This window comes from Sphaerodactylus townsendi, linkage group LG01 (assembly GCF_021028975.2).
Source record: "Sphaerodactylus townsendi isolate TG3544 linkage group LG01, MPM_Stown_v2.3, whole genome shotgun sequence".
NCBI lineage: Eukaryota > Metazoa > Chordata > Lepidosauria > Squamata > Sphaerodactylidae > Sphaerodactylus > Sphaerodactylus townsendi.
This window is the reverse complement of record NC_059425.1, coordinates 112246086-112270936: the sequence shown is the minus strand read 5'-3', so window position 1 is coordinate 112270936 and position 24851 is coordinate 112246086. Positions and strand designations below refer to the sequence as shown.

The window sequence follows — 24851 nt, the reverse complement described above, 5'->3', positions numbered from 1 at the left end:
GGAAACTGATCTTTAGAAATCTGGAGTTCACTCATAGGAGAATCCACCAGGATATTGGTAACAGTATCTACAATATAACTTACTTGCCATAGGCGCCATAATTCAGAATAAGAATGATCACCCCTGACATGAAATGATCTGCGAAATAATTTTTTTAGATTACTTGACAAGATTGAAAAATGTTAAGTGTCAAATCTAAAATACCTACCTTTTTTTGACAATCAATATGACAAGGAGGAGGAGAAGAATAAAAACTAGAATTCCAGCACTTATTCCTGCTATTTTTACAACACGGTCTGTTTGCTTGGCTGGGTCTGGAATGACTTCTGGTTCTTCTGTTGCTGCTGCTGAAAGAAACAAAAGTAACTTATACCAAGCGTCTTGGTCAGAACAGATCACTGTCCCAAACAAAAGGAATGTATGAAGAACAGCCAGGTCTGCACACAGAACCCTTTGAACAGGGATGAACATTAAATAGATTCACTGTTTGGCAAAGGAAAGAACCTGAGAGACTAGGCAGGTCATCCATAGCCCGAGGTGGCCAGGGATGGTCCCACTGCTGCACTGCCCCACCACATCCAGAGGACTTTCTGGCAGTATGGGGAGGCAGGAAAAACACAGAAATCCCTGCTGCAAGAAAGCCCTCCAGGGTTAAATGGAGTTACTGCTACTCTTTCGGGTGGTGTACCTCTAAGCTTCAGGCTGCGGCATATCTGGCTGCAAAGTCCGTGTAGAAGCTAACTAACATTGGCTTTACCCTGGAAATGCACCAGCGTGCTCCCACCTGCACTGGTGCCTGATTGGACATCAGTGTAACACCACAGTGGTGATAATTTCCACCTTTTGTTGTCAAAGAACTGTGGAACAGCTGGACATCAAAATCCTTGCCCTGTTTGTCAGCGGGGGGCACCCCTTACACTGATGGAACAGGCAAAGATGCCAGCACAAGGCCACGCTGCATCTGAGTGGTGATTCAGGCTCCCTCCTTTGGATGTGGGCAGTAACTCCAGGAGTATCTCTTCAAAAGCAGATTTGTAGTACATCACTGTTTTAAATTTGAACTAACAGGTGTTGAAAAATTATCTTCTTGACTGGTTAACCCTTTGCTTGAAAGAACAGTACAAACTATGCCTAATATGAATTCTGTATAAATAATGTAAATTAACAAAGGGATGAAATTTGTAAATACCAGGGGCAGTATAGTAAGGTGATTCTTTAAAAAAAAGTGGTGGAGGAAAGTTAACTGAACTGTGAGAGAGAGAGAGTTAATTTACTGCCTATGAAGAGGGAACAAACTAGAATAACAGTAATATCCCCCACCCCCGCAGGACACCCACATTAAACTGAAAACCAGTCAGCAATAAAACAAAAGGAGCAGGAAGGGATCTGTCAATGATCTCTTGTTCCTAATCAATGTTTTTAAACTCTTGTTTTAATGATGTGTGCTTGAGAGAGGGGTTGATTCCAATGGTTTTAAAATGTAATTTTGTTATGTATTTTTTATATTGTTAGCTGCCTTGGTGGCCCCTGTAAGAGCAAAAGGCAGGATACAAAATTAGTAAATTTGGAGAAAAAAAAGCAAAATGCCATGAAGATTCTTGGGGGCAGAGGGAACTTCACTTTTCCTCCAGCATTAGCTGCGGTTTCCCTTTCACACCTGATGTGAACTGAAGTTCGCATCCTCTGTGATCTCCCATCACCCTTAGGATTTCATCTACCCCGCATAGGAATAATGTAATCTTTTTTTTAAAAAAAACCCTTCACATGTTTACAAAATTGTCTCTGGATGATCCCTTAATGATCCGCCCCACCTCCATTTAAGAGGCAGATTAAGGTGAAGGAAATTCTTTTCTGGTTTTTTTTTAAACAAATCTCCACAGCCATAAATGACATTGCATAAGAGTAATGCAATGTCTTTTTAAAAGCTTTTTGAAAACATCCCCCAACCATTTGCAGGAGCACTTTTCCTCCTCTATCACTAAAAGGCAGTTTGAGGTGCAGACAGTTCTTTTGTATTATGATAACTTCTGCAATTGCAACCTTGCAGTTATTAACAATGAAAAGAATAATTGACTAACAATTCACCAAAGTCCTGCAATTGTGCAAAATTGACAACATCCTGTCAGGACCCTCCCCTTTTTACAGGTTTAAAATAAAGCAGGGTTTTCTCTGGAAGGAAAAGGCTGTTAATGGTTTGCACAGGAATAATGACACCATGAGGGGAGAAATACATGAGTCAAGTGGTTGAAATGTGAAAAATACTCGGTTTGAATGCTGCATCCTCGCACTGATACAAAAACAGTTTATGATTTCTAGATGTGGACATTGCCTTGAGTCACCATAGCTCATAGTCATGGATGGATCTTTTCTCCCTGAATATATCTAATATATCTCTAGCACTACATGCACGTTCAGCAAATTACACAATGTAATTAACAAGGAGCTTCTACAAGCCCTTTCTTGCTTTCAGACTGGAATTCAGCCCTTGGTTTGTGAGGAACCAGAGATTATGTCACATGAATTATACTGTCTCTGGGTATATCTACCAGAACAGCTACAAACTAGAGTTATGAAGTGTTCTATGGTTTTAAAGACAGGAACATGTATGGTAAATTGTGTATCCCATTTTAATCTATTGTGCGGCTCTGAAGATTGCCAGAATATGTGTAGTCCTATCTGCTAATGTCCAGCAGCTATTGTTTTTATTGACAGGGTGGGAGGCTTGGGAGTTCCTATTTTAATGTTTTAGAGGATTGGCCAATATATGTAGTTGCCTTTGGGCCTGACAATGCTGTGCAGTTTTTTTTAGCCATACTCAAGTTAGCTGTATTTCATTAGGACAGGACTGCTTTATCCAGGGCAGCATGTTTGCTTACTCTTTTTTTTTTTTTGATGGATAGTAGACCAGTGAACAGATTTTGAAATCCCTTTGGAATTTCTCAGGAAAGCCCAAAAGGTGAGAATGTTACCTTATATACTCGTGTATAAGTTGACCCACATATAAGTCGAGGCAGCTAATTTTACCACAAAAATCTGGGAAAACTTATTGACTCACATATAAGTCGAGGGTGGGAAATGCAGCAGCTACTGGTAAATTTCAAAAATAAAAATAGATACCAATAAAATTACATTAATTGAGGCATCAGTAGGTTAAATGTTTTTGAATATTTATTTCAAAGAAAAACAGTAAACTAGCTCTGTAAGTGGAAAAGGGAGTCAACAAAAACAATATGGTCTCAACAATAACTTTAAAAGTACAAAAACCTTAGCTCAACCAGCTACCAAGCTAAAACACAAGAGTTAAAATCATTCAAAACTGGATTTTTGGTCAGTGGAGGAATGTTTATTTTAGCAGTACCAACATTTCACAGTATCTTTAGGATACCCTCCTGATGATACCACCGAGGTTTGGTGAAGTTTGGTTCAAGGAGTCCAAAGTTATGGACCCTCAAAATGTAGTCCCATCTACTATTAGCTCCAATTGGAAAGAATGGGGGATGGAGGCACCCTCTTTGGGGGTCCATAACTTTGGAGCCCTTGAACCAAACTTTACCACATTTGGGTGGTATCATCAGGAGTGTCACCTGATGATATCTTGAAATTTTGGTGTTGCTAGCCTAAAAACTGCGCCCCCTGGCGGCCGACAAAGTAAAAACCCTAAAATATTTTTTAAAAATACAGCTGACTCATGTATAAGTCGAGGGGGGCTTTTTCAGCACAAAAATGTGCTGAAAAACTCGACTTATACACGAGTTTATATGGTACTTTTATGTGGATAGTGCGCAGAGGAGAATTCTGAGGAAATCTGCCAGTATGAGATCTGTGTATACCACTATAATGTCTTCACTAGTCATCTTTTTTTACTAAACTGAAAAGTTCCAGGCCCTTCACCCTATTCTCAGAGAAAAGGTGTTCCGACCCCTTAATCAGCTTTTATTCCATTTTATTACCTTCTTCATCCGTTAAATACTTATTTGAAGTACGAATCCTTCAGCGAAGTGACTGTAGGATCAGCCCAGCTTGTTGGTGAAACATTTTTGGGGGGGGGTGGGTAGTTTTGGCTTAAATTATATTTTCATGTCTGTTAGTTGCTTTGAGTCTCCAGAGGAGAAAACAGTGGGACAAAAATGAATAAATTTAATATCAATATACCTATTTTTCAAAGTGGTCCGAACTGTGGATATTTAAACCCAGAAACTGGAACCATGAACAGAGCACAGCTTTTTCTATAAACAGGAGAAAAACCTTAAGGTTGCAAAGGATCTGAAATCTTAAAAAAAGAAATGGGCAGAGATTAACTCCCCTCAAAAATTAGAAGTAGCACCTGTACCTTAAAAAAGGAGCAATCTCAATGGACATTGTGGGGGTTGCTAGGCAATCACAACATTGTCAGCCTTCAAATCTTTGCTTCTGTCAGGAAAAAGCATGAGCAGGTCTCTTTTCAAAAATGTTTTGGCCTCCCAGTCAACCTCTTATTTGTTTCCTTCTGCCTTGGAGAGATGACTTATGGGGGCCAGTCACTGGAAAACATGTTCCCACAAAATTTGCACAACTCACCCAGGTGTAGCAGTGGCTACAACTTGGTGCCATAAAACCTATCTGGACACGGCAGCACCTTCCAGAAAAAAGGCAGACATTTATGCAAGTAACAGAGACAAATTGTAACTGAACAAATGATCACTGGTGGGCTGGAGAAAGACATCCAGCTACACTGCATGCTATACTTTAAGCATTTCCTTTGGAAATTAGGGTTATCCAATAGATATTTCTGCTGCTTCGGAAGAAAACCTAGTGTCACATCACCTTGTTTTTGTGAAGAACTGAGTATAACTTGGATGGCAAACTTCATTTCAAGACTTCAGTGACTCCGCTGGAGTTATCTAGGAGGATAATCACTATAAACCCTTTCATGCTTGTCAGGCATGATGTTTATGTAGTTACAGCAATCATGTTCTTTTCATAAAAGCTTGGCTTTGTAATCTCACTTTTCTATCTCTTTTTCTGTTGCTGCTTCTAATATAAATTTCAGTTACACTACCAAGAATAATGTGCTCCTTTTGTTCACCTGCAGTTGAGAACTCCAACAATGAAATAATAGCGTTTCTTAATTATATCTCAAAAATTACAGAAGCTGTATCATCATTAGTTTAACCTCTGAATAAAAAGTCCAGTGTTCACAGAGAGTATATACATCTGGTACATCTACAGAATGATGAGGCTGAAATAATATGCACAATGGAAAATTGTTTAAATGATAGAAGGATGAATTAAGAGAAAACCTGTGACAGCTTGATACCCTAAGTTTTGAAAAATTCAGAAGATTCTCTGTTCAGAAAATTTTGTCTGATTAAAATCAATGCAAATTTCATGACTCCAAAATCCCATTCATAGTCTAAGATTTCAATAATTCCGCTTAATCCATAAAATCACTAGCCAATATGGAATATATTGAATTATAAAGAACTCTTTCTCCTATGTACAAATGTATACTATACCAAGTTCAGAAAGCCAAACTTAAGAAAAAGAAGTAAAGTACTCTAGACTAAATAGATCAACGTGTATTCCCCAGCCCCTCTCCCAATAACAGCACTTTTGTTGGGTTCTTCAGTACTGCTGGAACACTATCCAAAGTTGCTTGTTTGGGTGGGGATTTAAAGGTTGCAAAAGAGGTGGAACTCAAAAAGGATACATGCCTTCCCAAGATTTCACCCTTGAGAAATCTGAGATCTCCGCACCACAAGCATCTCCACCCTTGGCCTGCCTTAACTGACTCTCAACCACTATCAGCCTTTCTCCAAAGAGGTCAAAGCAGGTCACATACGGCAATAGTCATCCATGAAGTTTACAGGGAAGAGCTTTCCTTGCAAAACTGTATCATGTGCCTTTAAGACCCTATTCTGGGTACATTGCATAAGTTTAGTTTAATGGTGGACTAAATCGAAGACATGCACAAATATTGGCATAGGAGCATATATTGAGATAATAAAGAGGGAATTCATACATTGTCCAGATTGTCACACTTGAGTGAGAAGTACTTTACAAAGTAAAATTATGTGTTTATATGCAGTAGCCCATAAACAAAATAATACAGTCACCTGATCACAATATAATCCCTTATGTCCCGCATAGACCGCTACGTTTGGCAGTGGCGGAACTGCTGGAAACCCCTAGCCCTGCGACGATGCGGCTGGCCTCGACCCGGGCCAGGTCCTTTACGGCTCTGGCCCCTGCCTGGTGGAATGCTCTCCCTCCAGCTGTCCGGGCCCTGTGGGACCTTGGTGAGTTCCGCAGGGTCTGTAAGACTGAGCTGTTCCACCGGGCCTTTGGTGAGGCTGGCCGCGGATCTACCGCCCCCCACTGAGGCTGCCAGTTTTCCATCTTGGCAAGGCCTTGATTCCATCTTGGGCCCTGCCTTTCCCCTCCCAGCCTTTTTGATCAGGCACCTGTCTTTAAATTTTGCTTGCTCTTAACTTTGTTATTTAAATTTTAAGTAACTGCTGCTATGGAAATTTGTTTTAATGGGGTTAAGTTTTAGTTATGCATTTTATGTGCTGTTATTGGAACAGCTGTACTCTGAGCCACCTTGAGCCCTTTGGGGGTGAGGCGGCCTATAAATCTAATAAATAATAATAATAATAATAATAATAATAATAATAATAATAATAATAATAATTATTATTATTATTATATTTAATTAATATACATGTCACTAATTATGCAATCCAAAGGGGGGGGATGAAGCCACTTTGGAAGTGGCATGTCTTTTGCACTGCTGTCATTGCCATTTGCACCACCCAAATGGCCAGGATGTCAATGAAGGGCTAGGTATGTCAGCAGCAGGGTTCTGCAACAGCCAAAGGCACAAGTTTGCCCCTGTACTGCTAGTCTTCCACCACAGGAGGCCTTGAAGGCATTGGTGGGGGGCAGGGGTAACTTTAGTCAGCTTTCAGAGCATAGGAACAGGACCTTTTTTTTGTGTAGACTTGTGCCACCAAAAAGGATGGTGTAAGCTGTTGCTTTGAATAGGACTTTTCACAGCCAACAGCAGTTTTTCTTTTTTTTTCCTGGTGGCCGTGCTCCCAAAGCCTTTTTGGAGGAGGCAAGACTGTTGTCTGTGCCCTCTCGTCAACCCTCCCCCCTTCCCTCACTCACGGTTTGGATTAGGCTGTAAGTGAGTCAAGGTTACCTTGTGTTCACCAGAATATTTAGTAGATTCTATAGGAGTGCTGAAGGAAAAGTTTGGTTTCAAAACTATAGATGTCATTTGTATACAGTAGTAAACTGTATCTAGCAGTATCAGCTCCAAGTTCTAATAGTTTCTTTTGAAGGTCACATAAAGCTTGTATTAAATAGAAACTGTAAAATAATTCACAGATTAGTTTCCAAGTGAAGCAGATTATTTAAAAATGCTTTTTATGTTTTAAATCTAGATTTAAGAATTCTTGTGATCTGATTAAAATGAGAGAACAACATGCTCTCATTGATAGCATGAAAGTAGGCAGACATCCTGTGAATGAGCATTATCTTCTAAAATGCAGAATCTAAAAATACAAAATAAGAGCAAAATAGTTCCCATAAAGTTCAAATAAAGTTCCTATTCTTAAGCACTCATCCCACACTACATCCATATTGTTTGAAACTCACAAGCAAATTTACAATTGGGGACTAACATATCCCTTTACAAGAGGTTTTTTTTCTTCAAATTTATCAGATCCCTGTTGCTATGCATGTAAAGCCCCTCTCCCCCAATATTTAATAAATACAAAAGTCATGCCTTGAATTGATATTGATTTGTATGGTTACTCAGCCAATCAATGTTGGATTATTATTGTTGCTGTGACAAAAATAAATACTACATTATAACAGAATACAAGTAATGTTTACCATAAAATAGAAACATTCAGTGCCTTAACCTGTACTCCTAAAACCACTTAAGCTTAGGGCTAAACCAGACGTTATATTTTTCAAAGACTCTCTCAGCAGTCTCACAGCAGCTCACAGAAGACTGAATGTGGAACAAACTCACTCCCCAATACCATTTCTGGTTGAGAAAACAGAGAAGAGAAGTGTGGTGCTGGCTGCTGGATCCATTTGCATGGTGGGAAACCTGCAAGGAGTTGTAGAGGATACCTTACTTTCCTGTGTATCCCCTCTCCATACTATTGCCTCTTTTTCTCCTCCAGGCAACTCCCATATCCTTCCCTTTTCCTATGTGTTTCTTTTGTTCCCACCCACTAACCAACCTACGTTTTTTATCTCCCCCCCACATCTTCAGCTATGTTTATTATTAATTTGTTATTATTTGTTTATACTTTTCCTTTCTTCACAATGACGAGCCAAAATAATGAACATCATTTTCTTCCCTTCTATTTTATCCTCACAGAAGCCCTGTCAGATGGGTTAGGATGAAAGTGTGAGTCTGGTCCAAAGTCACCCAGTGAGCTTCCACAGTAGGTTGGGGAACCTAGAACCCAGAACCTAATCTAGACACTAATCACTCCACTACACTGGCTTTCATGGAAAGGGTTCTGTTCAACAGTAGCAAGAAGCCAGGCCTAGGTGGATCATGAAAGTCATGCAGTAATAAGACACCATAGTTCTAGGTAAGTGCAACCTGTTTTTATTGCTGTGGTCCCTGTGAGTCCCAAATGGAAGATTAGCTAACTGATTTACTACTCATGAGAGCTCTAAGTTGAACAGACATTGCAGGGCTGTTCTTCCCACTACTGCATCTCTTGTAGCATCCATTTCCATCACATAGTAGTCTGATACATATGACTATCCATTTCCAGACAGATTAGGCTGACAGGTCCTTGCCCTTGCTTAAGCCTACTGAAGAGATGAAAAAGTTCTCATGTTTTTGAAAGGATTTTGTACTATTTAAACAGAAGAGGAGAACTTTTCTAACGAATGTTCGGCTCATTCTCTTTTGTCTGTAGCTCAGGATATAATACTGGCAGGGTAAAGCTTCTGGTGAGGATTTACAGAGGGCTGACACCTTTGCATACTGAAGAGAATTTCGGTGGCTAGATCACTGGCTGGGAGATGTAAATCACCAGCTGAGTAATCACTCTGGATCAAAGTGTGCTTGGGAGATAACTCACTTTGCTTCAAGAAGTTCTCCTCTGGAGTAAACGATGAAAATTGAGGTTTTTATGGCTTGCCACAGAGTAAAGCTGGAAAGAAGGATGGTGAACATTGATTATAATCAGACTTGAAGCACCACCAGCCCCCACTACTTCTTTGCTACTGGAGGATAATTAATCTTAAAGATAAAGAGAGATTTTTGTCTATGCTGAAGACAAGCAGCCTCTTGGTGAGACAAATTTTTCTCTGGGAAACTATAAATCAGAATGGAATTTTTAAAAAGAACTTAAAATAATTTGGCAAAAAATGGAAGAAAGCAAGAAGAGATACTAGCTCCTGAATGTCTCCCTTTCAAGGAAAATGATTAGCATACAAATTGGGAAAGGAAAAAGAAAAGAAAATTATACTGATTTTAAGAAAGGGACAACATCTTAAAGGACAGTGTCATTTCAAAATACATGTTATAATTACTATACAAACATGCAGAGCACACAAGATTTCATTGATTAAAATTTCATTGATAGTAGTCTGATACATATGACTATCCATTTCCAGACAGATTAGGCTGACAGGTCCTTGCCCTTGCTTAAGCCTACTGAAGAGATGATCAGGAAGCAAAATCTACATACGATTACAGAAGAACAGAGGTGTATCATGATAACAGTAGGAAAAGTGGTTCAGGCTATTAAAAAAAAGGAAGTCAGGAAAGTTCCCTGGTCCAGATGATTATTATCAGTATTTTAAAGATGAAATTTTACAACCTTTACAGAATGCAATGAACTCCACCTTGCAAGGAGGAAAGATGCCAGAGTCATGAAAAGGGCCAAAAATATAACATTAATACCTAAAGAAGGGCAAGACTCAACTTTGACAAGAAATTATAGATCAAAAATCATTAATGAGTAATGACTAAGTTGTTTACAAGAAGAAGAAGAGTTTGGATTTATACTTCCTTTTTCTCCTGGGAGAAGATTTAAATGGGCTTACAAACTACTTTTCTCTCCTCTTCCCCCAACAGACACCTTGTGAGGTAAGTGGGGCTGAGAGAGTTCTGAACGAACTGTGACTAGTTCAAGGTTACACAGCAGGAAAGGTGAAACAAATCTGGTTCACCAGATGAAACTTGGCTGCTCATGTGGAGAAGTGGAGTATCAAGCCTGGTTCTCCAGATTAAAGTCCACCTGCTCTTAATCTGCTCTTAATCACAACCTGCTCTTAATCACAACACTCCATTGGCTCTCAATTTTAGCTGACAGACTGAAAACAATGCTACAAGAGTTTATCCATGAAGATCAATATGGATTTTTACCTTAAAAACAATGCTAGAACAGTACTGGATGTCTTGGAATATTTAGAGAGACATAAGGAAAAACAAGCTGCTCTGATCTTTCTAGATGCAGAGAAAGTATTTGATTATATGAATTGATCATTGTTGTTCAAAATACTGGAAAATAGGAATTTTTGAGATAATTTTATAAAGTAAGTGAAATTGATTTATGTCACAGTCAGCTTATAATATTAAAAAAACTAGCAGTAAAACCCGCTGTGCTAAACAATATAATGGGTAATAGACTGCTATTGGTGGCAGGTGCACCAATAAGGCAGGATCTGCGGGCCTTGGGAAGTGAGACGCAAGGGGAGTGCTGGGTGCTGGATAGTTTTCTGGTTTTTTTAGTTTTGTTTTAGAGGAAGTGTCTTCGAAACTTCACAGACTCGATTTGAGAATCCATGCTGAAAGGGCTGGGACAGGAGAGGCGGGAGTGGGGATCTTGTTCCACCTCTGCTGTCCCAGCCCAAAAGACTGAGACAGGAGAGGCAGGGGAATGATCTTCCCCCACCTCTGCTGTCCCAGCCTGAAAGGACTTAGGCACGAAAGGTGGGAGGGGGAATCTTGCCTGCCGTGCCTGCTGCCCCCCAGCCTCTCCTGTTCCAGATGGAATGTGTGGCAATTGGTTGGAAGTGAGTCGTCACCACGCGTTCTATACTTAGGCAATTATACTTCAAGATTGTTAATGGAGATTTGGCAAAACCATCTGAAATACAGAAAGGACCAAGACAAAGCTGTCCATTATAGCAGTACAACATCCTCTCCCTGAAGAGAAACAGAGGCCCAGCAGGGAAGGAAGTGTGTGCTTACCTCCTGTTGGCTGCTGTCGCTCTACAGAGACCAGGGACACCCTCCTGTAACCATGGCGACGCCTCCGGGGACAAGTGGATTCAAGGGTGTGCAGTCTACCACCTCATCATCCAATTTAACTGCTAGGGTGGCTGCCACCCACCCCATAAAGGCAAATGTGGAGGAGTAGAATCCATAGGACACCTGCCACCCACCCCGTGGGTCAAACATTTCCGCCACAGCAACAAACTCTATGTCAATGGTCCTTGAGTCCTGATCATAAGGGGGGTGGGATGCCTGACTGGTCAATGCTGGCACAGGTTCTCTCACCCTGCCACAGGACCATTGCTGCTGCTGCCAGTGTAAAACTGCTCCCTGGAGAAATCTCACTGCTGCTGCCGAAACCAGCTCAAACGATCTCACCATTGTTGCTGCTTTTGTCACCTGTGCTGCAAATTGCAGTTGGTTCATAATACCAGCACTGCTTCCTGCACCAAGCTTGTATTTGCCGCTCTTGTGAAGAAGCGGGTGCAGCATCTTTTCGTAGGATCAGCAGTCATTGAAACATTATGGAGTGGTAAGCTGTAACGGTTTGCATTGTTGTAGCAGATACAAAACAGTAGCTGACAACCAACTCTAAGCTACCTCTAACTAATTCTAACTCTAACCCTCTTGAATTCTCTGAATCTCAAGTTGATTCTTGATCCCCAGAGTAGTCCTGTTGTCTGAACCTGCGGTTTTCCCTAGAGCAGTTCGTGCACTTCCAGCTTCAGATAATTATCATGGACTACAATTCCCAATTGGCCATGGTGGCAGGGGCTGATGGGAATTGTAGTCCATGAACATCTGGAGAGGCGCAGGTTGAAGATCCCTGCTCTAGGGGATCACTATAAGTCAGCTGCGACTTAACAATTAAAAAAAATCAAATCAAGTCTGAAATCTTCCTAAAACCTAAAATGACTAAATTGAGACTATTGTACTTTGGTCATATTATGAAAAGACAAGGCACTGGAAAAGATAATTGCATTAGGAAAAATTGAAGGCAACAGGCAAAGAGGACAACCCAACGTGAGATGGATTGAAGAGATGGTCCTCACTTTGCCAGCTCTAAGCAACTCTAGTAGGATGTTTTGGAAGTCATTGATTCACAGGGTTTCCACAAGTCAGAAGGACTTGATGGCACTTAAGGCACATATGCAGTCATCATGCATATACCTATTCCCACGCTAATTAAAGTTCTCTTTTGACAGAAATCTGGTCATCAGTTTCTCCTGCTATATGATTAAGGACATTCTGCCACAACTACTGCTGTACATAAATTCTACTGCTTTTGCAGTTTATGTACTTTCATCTGGGAGTTTAACACATTTCACATATGAACCATATCGTAGTGAACTAATCACCAAATATTAGAGTTGGGAATAAATCTTATCCTTGCTTTTCAATCTGCAGCACAAGAAAAGTGGTACCATAGATGGGGTGCTGTGTGGTTTCTGGGCTGTATGGCCGTGTTCTAGCAGCATTCTCTCCTGACGCTGCTAGAACACAGCCATACAGCCCAGAAACCACACAACACCCCAGTGATTCCGTCTGTGAAAGCCTTTGATAATACATGGTACCACAGATGTTTGACACTTGAAGAAGCATTTCTGTACTTCATAAATCAGTGATTAGCATCTAGATTTTGAATATCTGAGCCAAGTCCATTATAGAAAAAACATTTTATGACTACTGGATAAGAAATTTTTTTTTGTCTACTCAGCAGCAGTTCACAGAAACTCCCAGTATAGCAAGTAATTGCTGTTCACATATAATCCACTTCTTGGACCACTAAAAATGGAGATGAAGGTGAAGAATAGAAGCACATGGCTAGAAGGAAGAGTATATCCACAGAATGCCAATAATTAAACGATAAGGACTACAATAGTAAAATAAACACAGGCCATGTCAGTAGCCCAAAAGCAATAATTGGGAGCTTCTTTGTTGTTCTTGTTGATGGAGATAGAGGTGGCACAAGGAAGGAGGAAAGTTTTCAGACAAGGCTAATAAACTTATACAGTGAAACTGCTTGGGGCAATGTAAGTCAGAAGGTATGTCGTGTAAAGGAGGAAGCATGCTGCAAAGGAAAAAGCAAATGGTGGTATAAAAAATTCTGGTTTGCTGGCCAGAATAACAGTCTAATCACAATATAATGGGGGGAAATGAAGGGCTAGAGTATTGCCTGCTGGGCAGACAGTTGAAAAGCAGCAACTAGTAGCAATAAGTTGGGAAAAATGGTAACGATGTGGATATTCAAGAACGTTTCACAGTAGAAGACAAGAAGGCAGGTGGATGAATACAGATGGCTAATCTGATTAGATTTACATGAAGCAATTGGGAAGTCATCCATTAGTTTTTCCACAGAAGATTGATTTGTTGCAGAGGGGATTCAGTCCATTCCACAGGACAGTGGAGAGCCTGAATGTTATAGGTAAGAAAATTTAATTTTCAACCTATTTACTAGAGCTAGTGCAGGGAGAAAATAGCTTGTTCACAGAGGGAACTAATGAAGTGTGATAAATTATGTGAAAATGAAAGATTAAATTAAGAAGGAAAATAGAAAAATGGGGGAACATGAAGAAAACAAATGGAACCATTACTTCAGGCTCTGCAAAATATTTTCACAACAAAAATTTAGTTACTGCACATCTAACATCCACTGTATAAATAACAGAGAATGTTCCCTTGGAGAGTAATGCAAACGCCAAAAACAGCTAATATTTTCTTCATACTTCCAAACTTTACCAGTTCTTACTTCAGGTAATCAAGACAAATCATTATTATTCAAAAGTCTTCACAACAAGATAGATGTTTAGATGTGCAATAATGAATATACTACTGTCAATAGTTCAATTTTAACTTAAACCAGCTTCTGATAGGTCCAGACCCACTGGTATATGTTCAAGATTGACCTCTTGATCTCATATGAGTATTTTTGGGTGCATTCTTAAGAATGTTAAAAAAAAGAATGTGACAAACAGGTTTGTGAATATGGACAATGCACACAGAAAGCCTGGATTTTGCTAATAAACCTGTCTATAGCAAATAAGCTAGTAGCAATAATTATTACACGTGCAGAAAAACAAGCTTTGAGGAAGAATCAGCATAACTTCTGCGAAGCAAAGAACTGCCTGCCTAATCTTTTCAATTTATTTGAGTGACATCAAGCTTACATACATGGTTAACACAGTAGGCATATATTTTTCTGTATGTAGGGATTATATATTTCCAAAAGGCTTTTGATACAATCCTGCATTAAAGGCTCCTGAACAAACTTATGGTACAAGAAGTGGTATAACAGAACAAGTCATCTTATGAATTAATAACAATTTAAATAAAAGATGGTAGGACTGAATGGATAATCCTTGCAATGGAGGAAATAATGAAGGGGGAACACAAGGATTTGTAAGATGAGATCCACTGCAATTTAATTTGTTCCCAAATGATCTGGAAGATGAATGTTTAGGTGGCCACATTTGTTGATGGCAGTCATTTATTTAGAATGTCGAAGGGATCTGCAAAGAGCTACTGAATTATCTCTCCACACTGGAAGAACAGACAATGAACGGGCAATGGGGAAAAAATGCCACGAAATCTTGTACGTGTTGTTTGCAGAATCCAAATGTTTCCATGTTAAATCTTTTTTAAACAGAAGTCAATAAAAGAGGATAGAGTAATAAAAGTTTCAGTTGCATTAAATATTGTCAGAACTACCAGTCCACACATGCCACCCTGCTAAATTTATGAAGCACAAAGGCAGGCTTGATGTGTTAGGCTAGTAGACAGATTGGTTATAACAGCTAAGTATACACAAGAATCTTAATGGATACTCAAGATTGCCAATCAATGGCAGAATGAATTACTGACATTTGTTCCTGGCTGCACTGTTGAGCTATATATTTCTTGCATTTAAAAAGGTACTTTTGAATGAATTTAACATAACTTTACAATGAACATTAAGATGTATATTTTAAAAGAGGGAGTACTAACAGCTTTTTGAGCGGAAGCTTCTGGATAAGGATAATATATTGAAGAAATGAGGACACTGTGGTGGTGCTAAATGACTTCCAGTTGTCCATATGCCCAGAAGCATAAATCTAAGAAAAAGCTTTGCTGATTGCAGCACATAAGGAGAGCACTTGGGGCAAAAGCACAGATGCCACAGTTACACTTTCAATTTAGGAGCCTGAAGGAGGGAGAGAAGGAAGCGGTTGGTAAAATGATTTAAGATACCCAGATATAATTGGATGAGCAAGAGAAGCCAACATTTGTTATTTTAGAGGTTAGGAGCATTAGGATTGTGATTGACAAATCTTTAGCCGCTACAACGGTTTAGGACTGCATTCAGCTTCCTGAGCCTATTAGTACAGTCTTGATTCCCAGTTTTGCAGATTTCTGAGGATTTCCACACAGCATATGGGTAGCATTAAGAGCATTAAAGATTTATGCATTTTATCATCACTATAAACCCCCCCCCCCCCCCACATACACACACAAAGAAATGAAATCTATATAAGGTTGTGTATAATCCACATGATGCTCAGGTCTGAATTAAACCAAAAACCCATTTGGAATCTAATAATATTAAACAGAAATCAGAAAAAGAAATATTACTCAACTTTAATCTTACAAACTTCAGTTGTTTCTAAAACAGCTCAAGGCTTTCCAACACATGGTTTAGATGCACTATAGGTCTGTACTTACAAATACACCCTGCTCATACATACACAAAATTCAACTTTTTTTTTTTTTAAAAAAAGGTTTTAATCATGATTTATTTCACTGAGTTGTTTTAAATATTTTTAGTATGTTATTCTCTGGTGAGCATGTCAAGGCAGCTGGCAATGATAATTACAAAAAAAATTGCTGATGACAACAGTTTTTAAAATATTAAGTTATCACTATTTAAGCAACAACAATCACAACAATAGAGCAGCTTTGTGGATGGATGCAAAAAATGAGATCAGGTTCTTTTTAGCTTGTCTAAGGGATGGCTGCAATTGTGGCATGTCAGTAACCTTAACAATTCTCATTTTGTTGGAAGGATTGGTACATGATAACAAAATCTCTAAAATGCATCCTTAGCACAAATACAGTTGTCAGTAAGGTACTGGAGCACCTGCCTTTTGGGGTCACATCCTGCTCACCAGTCACAAGCAGGAAGCACAGTATTCCACAGACTGCTCAGGTTTTGCAAACAGCCAGCTTATTTTCCATGCATATGCATTGTCCATTAACCCATTGCTACTGCTATCCTGATGTGTTCCACCAAAAGTTTGATGAAAGAGAAACACTGTATTGTTGAGGGCTTAAGGAGCAAAAACTGGTAGAATCAAAGGCCAAGGGCATGCTAAATTCATGGACAATAGAGTCCACCCAGACACAGGATTTGCATTCACCAATACTGCTGCTGCTGCAGGGAATGAAAATGCAACTACAAATGTAAATGAACTGATAACCCCCACCCACAATACAATGCACTCAATCACATCTTTGCATAGCAAGTTCCACCCAAACACTTACTGATTAGTTCCCCATCCTGGGACATGGACAATATATACCCCACTAAACATTCCCTTCCCACTAGACACAGTGTGTAACAGACTTCTCTCTGTGATACACCTCTGAAGATGCCAGCCATAGATGCAGGTGAAACGTTAGGAACAAGATCTATCAGACCACGGCCACACAGCCTGAAAAACCCACCACAACCAGTTGAATCGGGCCGTGAAAGCCTTTGACAATACATTTTAGGCTGAAAAATGCCCCCCTCAGCTTATACGCAGGTCACTCCCTCCCCACTGCGCAGATCCACAGCGCTTACTTATGAGTGGCGAAGTTCGTCCCCCTCGATTTATCTCATCGCTTTTCTTAGAGGATCAAAGCTTAGCAGGTTTGTTTCAGGGAAGCTGCAGGTTTTCTGTTCAGCCAGTCTTTGTGCCCACAGGAAAGCTGCCTCTCTAGGCAGCCTGTCTATGGTTTTCTTAAAAGGGCAGTGCTGCAGCATTACCTTTTCAAGGAAACCATAGACAGGCTGCCTCGAGTGGCAGCTTCCCTGTAGACTTAGAGCCGGCAAGAAAGAAAGCCGGCAGCTTCCCTGAAACAATGCCTTAAACTTTGAGCCTGCAAGAAAGAAAGCGTGAGTTAGTGAGGGGGAGGAGGTATTCTCTGCTTCGCTTTCTCCTGCTTTCAGCAACTTTCCCTCTCCCCAGACCCGTGCGCGCTGCCTCGCCCCTCCTTAAAAAGTCTCCCAAAGGCTTCTGGGGCGCTCCTTTCCTCCAGCTGTGGCTCCTCTGCCGGTTCAGCACCCTGCCCCCTGATGGATCTTTCCCACCCTTGGCTTATACGTGAGTCAATAAAATTTCCCAGTTTTTTGAGGTAGAATTGGGTGCCTTGGCTTATATGCGAGTATATATGGTAATATAAAAATAGAAAAGTATGCGGAGATGGAAAGAAAAATAATACTTAAATGGTATGGAACTCCAATACAACTAGCCTATCTGATTAGGGGACTTAGTCCAAAATGTTGACACTGTGGAGAACTGGGGGCATATTACACTCATATGTGGATTAAATGTAAAGAGCTAAAAAAAATTGGGAAAAAATATTATTGTATATAGAGAAACTTGTGAAGACTAAAATAGATTTAAACAAAGGTTTACTGTTCACAGGAATAATTGAGGAGAACAAAGTGGATAAAAGATATGAATTAATGTATAAAAGGATGATAAGAGCTGCACATGCAGTAATAGCATTGGGATGGAAGAATAAGAAGAAATGGACTATTTCGAAATGGCTTGAGTATAAATGGGAACAAATTCAACTGGATATTTTTGAAATAATGGCAAGAAATAATTTATGGCAAGATAGACATTTTGAAGATATGGACACAATTTGTGGTCTGGATGAAAGAAATTGGAGTCAAAGAAGAAATATGGGAGAAGAGAGTACAAAGAATGAGCTTACTGCTGTTTACTTAAATAAATGGGATAGAAAACTGGTGGGGAGAGGGAAAAAAGGGGGGAAGTATGGTTGTTAACAAAATGCATATATTGTATATATGTAATGAAATTTCAAACCATACAATAAAAATTATTTTTTAAAAAAAGCATTTGAGAGCCAGATACCTGACAAAGGAAGCTGTTAATATCAAAAGCTTATACCCCCCAAATGTTGTTGGTCTCTAAGTTTCTATTGAACTCCAATCTAGCCAACATGGCTACCCTCTGAAACAAGGTTGATGTGATGCTCAACTCGTGAGTGATCATGGTCATAAAAAAACAACACATTCATTGCAAAGTTCTCAGCATACATAATTGTCATAAGATTGTTATGCTTGGCTCTTCAGTAATTTCAATGAAGGAAGTTAATCATTCATCTGAGACGAACGAGGAAGACATTCCTGGCAGGGTATATCATGTGCTATAAAGGCACTTTGACACCTGCTCCATATCCCTTAGTGTGTGATCTCAGTTGTACTTCTGATCCAGTCAATACTGTGAAATTTTTTACATTAAATTCAGGACTATCTAAACATCTAACTGTGAAAAAGACAAATGGAATACACAATGAAAGCAAGACTTTCTATTTGTTTATTTTTAGTAAACAACTCCCACTAGGCAGCCTAAAAACAAATTTGGTTTCAAGTAGATGCTATTTGAATAAAAACAAACCAATACGGAATGCAATACTGCTGGGAAATACACTTCGAAGGCATGTCACAACATACATAAAAGTATGCATTAATATTTTATATATCCTGTGAGAAAACAGTCACTAGCCTTCAAAGATTCTTAACAGCATGGAAAATAAGTAACGAACTGTGCACATCATAACCTAATGTCTAACGTACCAGGTATATTGACAGAAATCTTATTTCATTTCTCTAATGTTTCTTTTACTCGGTGTACTGAGAAGAATGAACTTATACAGTCAATCAACAGATAATAAAGACTATTTCATTTCAGGACTTGTGCTAACCTCCCAAGAAATGTTTGATTAATAGGAACCAGAACCTTATTGGAAACATTGCCATTATGTTTATTTTTCAAGAAAATGATAAAGTTTAAAATATTATATAAATATAAAATACTAAATTGCAGGGAACAATGTCTTAGAGAATTTTATTTTAATGGCAAGGCAAAATGTTTTTAATAGAGACTACAAAAGTGAACAAGGATCTTCATGATGCTTTTGTAACAGGACACTGGTGTTCATCAGAGAATGACCCAGAGTTCACATTGAGTCTTGAGAAAAGAAAATGTAACACAAATATTCACAATCTTAAGGTGGAGCACTCCACATCAGTAACTAAATCAGTGTTTCCCAGCCTGTGGGTTGGAACCTAAAAGTGGGTCATGAAGCCTCTGAAAATGGGTTGCAGGCCAGGCCTCCCTAATGGCCACTCTTTAAAAAAAAGTCATTCTCTTTTCAAAAAATCATTTCAATACACAAAATACATAAATGTTTCAATGCGCATTATACAAAATGTTACACATGCACATAAATTACAGACATTCATGTTCATACAATTTGTATGGAGCTTACTATCTAAATTTCTTTTTCTTTTTTGGAATTACATTACTCTATCTTTTCAATATATCTTCATATCTAATAACATACTTGTGAACCATATATTGCCTATGCAGCACTGGCGTAGTGGTTAGGAGCACGTGTACTCTAATCTGGAGGAATTTTGTTTGATTCCCCGTTCTGCCGCTTGAGCTGTGGAGGCTTATCTGGGGAATTCAGATTAGCCTGTGAACTCCAACACATGCCAGCTGGGTGAACTTGGGCTAGTCACAGTTCTTCTGAGCTCTCAAAGCCCCACCTACCTCACAAGGTGTTTGTTGTGGATGGGGGGAGGGAAAGGAGATTGTCAGCCCCTTTGAGTCTACTTAGAGGAGAGAATGGGAGGATATAAATCTAACTCTTCTTCTTCTTCTTCTTCTTCTTCTTCTTCTTCTTCTTCTTCTTCTTCTTCTTCTTCATCATCTTTCTTCTGTTTTGGTCTAACCTGTTTTTACTTTATTCTTAATTTTCAACTATATAATTAAAGAACATTCAATTTTTTCTTGAAATTCTGAAATTGATCTATTATGTATAAAGGATGTTATTTTTGCCATAACAGCATATACAATTAATTTACTCACACCTTCATTCAAATCTGGGTATTTCTTTGCCTTCCATTTTGCTGCATATTTCTCTGGCTTCTGTTTTTACAATATATGGTTATTCTTGTTGTTATTCTTGTTATTATTATTTATTTGATTTCAGTATCCCGCCCCATCCCCAGAGGGCTCTGGGCGGTGTACAACATTGTCATCTTAAAATACAAGTAACAAGAGGGGCAAGGAAACAGCAACCAATAAATAATGGATTAAACCCCATAGACTATAAAATACTAATTTAAAACAGCGATTAATACATAAAAACAGTGTTGGTGCCGCTAGCCTAAAAACTGCTTTTTAAAATACACCTCACTTGCCTATAAGTCGAGGGGGGCTTTTTCAGCACAAAAAATGTGCTGAAAAATTCAACTTATATGCGAGTATATACAGTAATTTGAAGCAAGGCTTTGACCTTATTTTGGAAACTAAGACCTGACCCTATAGTCATAGGTAATTTTTTCATTACATATGCATGTTGATTTATAAAGAATCAAATAAAATGTGTCCTGAAAGTTACTAGAGCAAGTTTCTTAAAATCTTATGGCTTATAAGGGAGAAGAAGGTGGTTAAATGTCAGAATGCAATCTCTATATGCAACCTCTTTAGAATGCCACTTGCTTGGGGATCATATTGAGGGCAGCTGCATCCTTCATGTTATGTTCTCTATTTCACAAAACCATCTGGTTGACCACTGTGGAAAAAGGGATGCTAGACTATATAGGCACCAAGGACATAGATTACCTCAAGTGACAAAAACCCTTGGGCTGGCCCTGGATGAATCATCATATTAGGTTAATTTGGATTATGGGTCACCATACCAAAAAGGTTAGGAACAGCTGCATTCAATTATGATATGGAGGTAGCAAAGGTTTCATTGTTACAAGTAACTATGGTGACAATTCTTAAACTGTAATTGATGGTGTGCATCCTAGTAGCCTGGGAAATTGCAATTATAATGATACTGGACACTGCTGGAGGTATTTTCTAGCCCTTAACTTTACACACCAGACAGTCATTAACTTTACATGCCATGGAACCTGTTCCTTTAAAATATTATGTTAATGAACTTGGAAACAAATTAACTACATTGAAATAATCACAATTAAAAATGGTAATTTTTCTGTACTCTATACGATTCCCAAGAGGGAAAGTATGTTTATTGTTTGTATTATTTGTATAACTGTGACTGGACACTAATGGAAAAGGGACATTGGTCTCTCTCTGTTAGAGTGATTTTGTTTGTGTTTATTTTATTTTTTTCCGCCTTTGTTGTTATGTTTTGTTGTTGTCATTTGAAAACTAATAAAAACCAATTTTAAACAGGAAAAAAATAACTCCTTTCTGTCACTCTTCACTACAAGGGTAATCAAACCATATCTCATAAATAGACTATGGTATCTACAGGTACAGGCCATTCATTTTCAATTACTGCTTATTCTTGTATCTCAGTTGAAATCACTGGAATACTAGCAGGTATACTATAGCAGGTATACTAGCTGTCAAGAGCTTAGTCAGAGCACAGAGCACAGAAAGACAGCAAATAGGAAAGGTAAATGCATGGACTATGTCATGGACATTTGAATTACGGCAATTATAAAACAGAAATGAGGAACAAAAAGATTCTGGGGTGGAATCCGAATGTCCTTCAAGAACCTTTCCTGCACCCCAAGGAGCCACACTCCAATTTTCTCCAGTGAAGCACTTAAATTGGAGGAAGTTTCCTTAGACTGTTAAAAATCTGGTCTTTCAAAAACTATATCCACATTCAAAATAAGGTGACTATAGTTACATGCCTCCAACAGGTAAGTTTGCAAATTCTTTTAAAATTATTTCTAATTAAAGTTTCTATCAAAAGTAATGCTAACCAGTCAAAATAAAACCTGCCTTATGAAAAAAGCTAAAAATGTTGAACTTGGCATAAATAAGAGCAAATAAAATCCTTGGGGAAGGGCCCAAAAACATAACATTATTTCTGTATTTGTATATGTAACCACCCTTAATTGTAATGCAATGGGAGCTATCTAGAAGCATCAAGGGGCTCAACTTTGGCTGACAGGCTTATAAATTGTATTAGAGAATAGAACAAGGCTTTTGCAGAGTTAGGTACGGTTGCCAAAATTATTGCTTGTGATTATGTGATATGTTTATCAGAATAAATTGATTTCATATTTTCCATACTGGGCAATGCTCCAAATCTCAAAGGTATTAAGCAATTTAAAATTTGCAGTACATATTCAAGGAAGGGGACTCAGAATTGCCAAGTGGCACACTGCCTTACCAGCATCCGACAAGATTAAATATATGCCACATAGTCCTTCCAAAATCAACTGCAATAGATAACAATACACAAGAAATCTTTACATTTCCACTTCCATGTATGTCACAGGTAATAATTATGAACCTATATATGTATTAAGTGCCATCAAGTTGCTTCTGACTCATCGTGACCCAATGAATCAGTATCTTCCAAAACATTCTATCGTTAGCAGCCTTCCTCAAATCTTGCAAACTGAGGGCCGTGGCTTCCTTCATATAGTCAATTAATCTCATGTTAGGTCTTTTTCTTTTCTGATGGCACTGGGTAAGTCTTGCTTGTTTTGGGCAACCCCCAAGGAGTAAGGAAAAGAGGTGGCATTACCAAGCAAAGTCTTGGATTGGCTACGGAGTTCTACAACCTCCCAGGGACCCGAAAGAAGCTTGCGAGTCTGTCCCTTTGCACCGGTCATAAGATCAGTTCATAGTCATAGCTCAGAGCCCTGCACTAAATGAGTGTTCTCAACCTTCCTAATGCCACGACCCTTTAATACAGTTCCTCATGTTGTGGTGACCCCCAACCATAAAATTGGTATATATAAAATATAAAAAGACCGTTTTCTGATGGTTTTAGGCGACCCCTGTGAAAGGGTCATTCGACCCCCAAAGGGGTCACGACCCCCAGGTTGAGAACCACTGATGATATCTCTGTATACTCCTATCTCATATTTCTTCATAGTTCCATGTTCATCTAATATGTTTACCCAGTTACTATGATAGAGGTTCTACATTGTTCTTGGTATGGGTACGTTACCCTTTCTCCCAGATGACAATAAAGTTAAAGAAGACTAAAAGGAGTGGAACCTCCATGAGCAAATAGGATTATTGGACAAATAGGATTATTAATAGACAAGTTTTTATTCTCAAACCTTTTTGGGGGACCTTATATGAACAACAATACAGTCCAGCTTCCAACTTGGTCATGGGTTGGAGACAGCTTTGGTCATTCTCACAGACAATCTCTGCAGGCAGATGGACAGGTGGGTCAGCACTGCTGGTTCTTTGGATTTGGCGGCAGCATTTGACATAGTTGACTATGACCTCCTGGCTCGCTGACTTGCTGACACTAGGATACAAGGGACAACCTTACAGAGGCTGTGGTCCTTTCTCGAGATTTGGGCACTGAGGGTAGCATTAGAGAAGATATCTTCTCTACAACACCCTTTGATGTGTGGTGTCCCACAAGGGGAAATCTGGGTGTGATTATTGATGACTTGCTCAGTATGGAGGCTCAGGTCACACATAATGTCAGACTGGCATTTGTCCATCTATCCCAAGATAGGCAATTAGTACTCTACCTGCCCTGTCCCAACCTTGCCATGATGATCCATACAACTAGACTTCTATAACGCCCTCTGCTCACAGCTACCTTTGGGACTGATCCAGATGCTCCAACTGGTTAAAAATACAGCTGCATGAATCCTTACAGGGATACTGTGGAGAGCCCATATCTAGTTCATATCGGCTCCATCAGCTTTACTGGCTCCAGGTGGAGTACTGAATCAAGTTCAAGGTGTTGGTATTAACCTTTAAAGCCCTAAACAGTCCAGGACTGACTTATATGCAGGACTGTTTCTCCCAAATATACCCTTTGGAGAGTATTATGCCCAGCAAATAACAACCTTTTGGAGATTCTTGGCCCCCAAACTGTCCAGCTGTTCTCAATCAAGGCCAATCTGTCCAATCAGACCAGGGCCCCATAGAATCTATCACAATTCTGCAGGGCCTGCAAGTTAAAATTGTTCTGCTAGGCTTATGGTTCAGGGCAGAATGGTATTCCAACTTATTGTAATGTCGAAGGCTTTCACGGCCGGAATCACTTGGGTGCTGTGTGGTTTCCGGGCTGTATGGCCGTGTTCTAGCAGCATTCTCTCCTGACGTTTTGCCTGCATCTGTGGCTGGCATCTAGATCCTCTGAAGATGCCAGCCACAGATGCAGGCGAACCGTCAGGAGAGAATGCTGCTAGAACACGGCCATGCAGCCCGGAAACCACACAGCACCCAAATTCCAACTTATTGCTTGGTGTTCCAATTCATGGTATTCCAACTCATGCTTATTGCTCCTGTCCCAGACCTCACTGGTGTGTATATGGATGGGTGCCATCATATGGGAATGTAGGTTGTTT

The 24851-nt window shown here is 39.4% G+C and overlaps 1 protein-coding gene across 18 annotated transcripts in view; it reads right to left on the bottom strand.

The window, feature by feature from the left end:
* PTPRK (protein tyrosine phosphatase receptor type K) overlaps positions 1–24851 on the bottom strand; it is a 482195-nt gene that overhangs the window by 54058 nt on the left and 403286 nt on the right. For 13 of the 18 annotated variants that reach the window (XM_048491075.1, XM_048490928.1, XM_048490963.1 and 10 more), the window contains exon 14: positions 209–347. In XM_048491075.1, coding sequence (XP_048347032.1) covers positions 209–347 — 139 coding nt within the window. The remainder of the gene's footprint in view (positions 1–208; positions 348–24851) is intronic. The other 5 variants (XM_048490937.1, XM_048490988.1, XM_048491058.1 and 2 more) reach the window with 1 other exon arrangement.